We start from the raw sequence: 4,040 nt of genomic DNA, 5'->3' as shown, positions 1-4,040 counted from the left end.
TCATATCTAATACATGCCTGGAAAATTAATTTTATATCTTTCATTTATTTGCCTATGTTAAAATTGAGTTTTAAGTCATCTTCAAGTGAACAGTTTGATTGCTGCTCATGCATAAGCTTAATTACTTCCCAGGAAGGACAGTATTAAATGTTTTAAATGTCAGAAAAATAAATGAATATCAGCCGTTTGATTAAAAAAATAGGCAATATCTGACGTGTTTGCAGCAGGAGCTTTTTCTTAAAATGCCTCCGAGGCAAAATTTTATTTAGTCACAAAAAAGGAGAAGCCCATTATACTATTTATCATTGGTTGATGCCATATGATTTGTAACACCCTTACAAAATTTTAATTTTGTATGATTAGCTGTGCATCATTAAACAACAGCCTTGCATAAGATATGCTGTAAAATTCTGACAGAATCAAGATAGTGAATATTTTAAATAAGGCTGTATAGTTATCCATGGTTGTCAAAGCTAGATAATAGGAAATATAGAGCAGTGTGTGAAATCGTGCCTTCATTTAAACTGGGTTTATAGGTAGACTTTAAAATGTAGTCGTTCATAAATGCTATTGACCATGCTGCGTGCATGGTGTATTATTTTGGCCGTTAAATGTAAGCACACAAAGTTGCTTATAGAAACCATAATTCCAGTGATTAGTATCTGTATGAAAGCAGAGTTTGCATCGCATTTCTTGGTAAACGGCTCCGCGAGGCTTTTTTCTTCTTGTAAAGATGCTGTCTGTGTAATTGGCAGAGAGGGACATCTTGATAATGGAAGTGTGAAGGTGTAACGCGTGTGTTAATTGATACTTCTTAATCACTTTTAGGTATTAAGTCATGATGCAGGAATCTGCGACAGAGACAATAAGCAACAGTTCAATGAATCAAAATGGAATGAGCACTCTAAGCAGCCAATTAGATGCTGGCAGCAGAGATGGAAGATCAAGTGGTGACACGAGCACTGAAGTAAGCACAGTAGAACTGCTGCATCTGCAACAACAGCAGGTAAGTTTGTTTTGCTTCCTGTTTGTTTTTAAACAAATAAAGGGCTGTTTTCGGACGGGCACCCTTCTGCAGACCCTCTGTGCGTGCTGAATGTGGAGTGTTGTGCAAGTGAAGAGCGTGGGGCGTTATTTGTTGTTGTTTTTGTGCATGTTAATGCTGAAACGCCAGGATCCCGTTTTCGTGGTGGCAACGTCTTGCTGATACCACCGCACGCTGCCGTGCTCACCTGGTGATTAAAATCCCACGGCGTATTTATAAAAGTTGTGCCGAAGCCTTGCAGTGCATGTTTTCAGAATCTGTTAGTTTACTGTGCGATGCGGTCGCGTAGGACGTGATGCGGAGCTTTCCACCAGAGGGCCACATTACTTGAGACTTCGCTTCGCTTGCGATGAATTGTTCCAAAGTCGGAGCTGGGGTGAAGGGACCAGAGTGACTTCTCACAATAAAGATGCTTTGCTGTCGTAGGTGTAAATAAAAAATGCTGGTTAGTTCAGAACCACTGAAATAAAAAAGAGCATGTGCGTGAGTGTAATTTGGATGTGTGATTTTGAAAATATGGGAAAAGAGAGAAGCAGCTTTTCTGTAGGTATGTTTCCATTCTCACTTTTAAAACATTTTTTTAAGTTTGTCTGTTTTCTCAAGGAGTTAATGGAGAACTGCTTTTATGTTTAAAACTGTAAAATTAAACAATTGTCTGACTGCTGACGCCATCTAATTATGAGATGCAATCAGTTAATTTTTGTCACTGTAATATTTCTTTTCCTTTTAAAACCTGCACAAACATGATTCCTTCTACTTTGTCTACCTGAAGAGTTGCCTCCCCATCAGGGGATGCAGATTGTACTAATGCAGTGAAGCCCAAACGGTTTGTTTGGTAAACAATCGGGGTCTAATTCTGCAGAGTACCTGCTCTGAACCCCTGAAAGTCTTCAGTGTCTGGTCTCTCGTCTGCTGAGGCCACTCAGCACCTTTGGAGTTCAAACCCTTCATTTGTAAATACTGAGGTTTTTCATTACGTCAGGTATCGCACTAATGGAAGGAAAGTTGTCTTCCATAAGATAAAATATTATAAAAATCCTGTTTTATAGAAACATGTTTTAACATGATAGATAAATTGCATGTGTACGGGCCTCTGAAATAACAGCTTGTAATAGCTCTTAAAATTGAATCATTCTTAGTGCTGAATTAAGCAGTGTACACTAGCTACATTTATAGTAAATATTTTAAATGGTGACAGAAAATGTGGAAGAATTAAATAGTTGTAGATTGAAATATGAGAAGTTGTTAAGGCTTAAATCTGTGCCTTGCTTCAAATTCAAGTGTATTCTGTTTTAACAATTGAGCACTTACAGTATTACAGTCTGAGAAAATACAGGTTTCAGTGTCTTCATTAAGTTCGTAGCAGGCTTACACTTATATATATATGGACACACTATTATCTATATATGTACAGTGTATATATACTACTTTCATATAAAATTATATATATGTACACACACACATATATATATAAAAATAATATTGTTTTCATTGAAAAGCATGCCATCACCTTTATTCAGGTGTGCAGATTATAACAGCATTTTAAAATCTTTATTGAGACAGAGTGTATTTAATTGGTGAAAATGTTTAGAAAACTAAATTTAAGTGAAACACTTTAAAACACAAAAATATCAGCAGAATAATGTGCCACTTACATGTTTCTCAAAGCAGCAGTCCTAGGCATTTGTAGCCAATTTGTCCATACAGTCACAGATTCCAGTAGATAGATAGCATTTGCAAAGACCGCAGAGAATAGCGACTGAAGATGAAAATATCCAGTTGAGTACTAATAACAGACAGGTTCTGAGGGGACAGGCTTAGAAGTGACAATCTTTTCTTCAAAACTGTGATTAGATCTTAAATAAGCAGACAGGCAAAGTAAAACCATGGGTACAGTTAATAGGACTCAAGAGGCATTTTATGGTAGGGTCTGCACCATAGGATTTAAATACAACTTGAGTTAGGCATATAAATCCTTCTATAAAATATGTTGATGTGAAACATAAACACTAGTAAACATGCAGTAGGATGTCCTTTAGATAATGGGCATAGCTTTATGCTACTTTTGCTTTTCTTCCTCTTTTTCCTATTTCTTTTTTTTCTGTTTTTGACCAGATGCCTTTTGAAATATGATTTACGAGGAAAATGATGGCTGATTTTATTATTGTTACTGTAGTAACTCTTTAAAATGTTATTTTTAATATCTGACTTGCCTAACAAACTTTGACAAGTAGAAAAACAGAGCAAACTCCATTGTACCTGCAGTTATTATTCTTAAGATTTTTTATTGTTTAAATATGTGCAAGATGTATAATGTATTGATGTCATAGTTTAGCATTTCGGTTTTGGCTTCTCTGAGTCATTTTATTGGGGGCCTTCAAATAAACAAATCAAGTTCGCTATAGCTTTTTCTAAAGGAAGCAAGTAAATGATTGCTGGTTTTAATACATTTCCTTCAGCTGGGCAACTACATAAAGCAATGCTAATGCTTAAGAGTAGCTATATCAACTAAGTAAAATCACAAAATATGTTTTCTCTGTGGCATGAATATGTACTGGGGAAAGTTAAACATGAGAAATTTTACAGTATGTACAAGGAGCAACTGAGCTAAGTTAAAAATTTTAAATTATATACAATTTGCATCTTGTTCAAGCATTATGATCAAAAATTGGTGGATTTATAGAAAGTAAATAAGCTAAAATAATAGACTTCATTAGGTTCTTATAAACAATTATATGGAGTTTGGACAGTCTTGTTATTGGCTTGATGAACTATGTTGTTGTGATCTTTATATAGAAATGAGAAGTTTGACTTAAATCAGGGAGTTATTCCTCATCCTTGTATCAAGAGAGAATGACAGGATTCTATAATATATTGTAATGTATACTTGGTGATAAATGGATTGGGTGCTGTCACAAGTCATCAGGTCAGCTTTGAAGATGTATGACTAGAACGTAAGCAACTTTTTATCCTACTGTCGATATTTATCAATTTA

General features: G+C 35.3%; 1 protein-coding gene across 12 annotated transcripts in view; it reads left to right on the top strand.

Annotated features, from left to right (window-relative positions):
- Positions 1-838: 838 nt before the first annotated feature.
- Positions 839-4,040, top strand: part of FOXP2 (forkhead box P2) — a 193,986-nt gene continuing 190,784 nt past the window's right edge. For all 12 annotated transcript variants that reach the window (XM_075147468.1, XM_075147457.1, XM_075147447.1 and 9 more), the window contains exon 1: positions 839-1,006. In XM_075147468.1, the coding sequence (XP_075003569.1) occupies positions 839-1,006 (168 nt within the window). The remainder of the gene's footprint in view (positions 1,007-4,040) is intronic.

This window comes from Calonectris borealis, chromosome 1, assembly GCF_964195595.1.
Source record: "Calonectris borealis chromosome 1, bCalBor7.hap1.2, whole genome shotgun sequence".
Lineage (NCBI taxonomy): Eukaryota > Metazoa > Chordata > Aves > Procellariiformes > Procellariidae > Calonectris > Calonectris borealis.
This window is presented reverse-complemented; position numbering and strand designations above follow the sequence as displayed.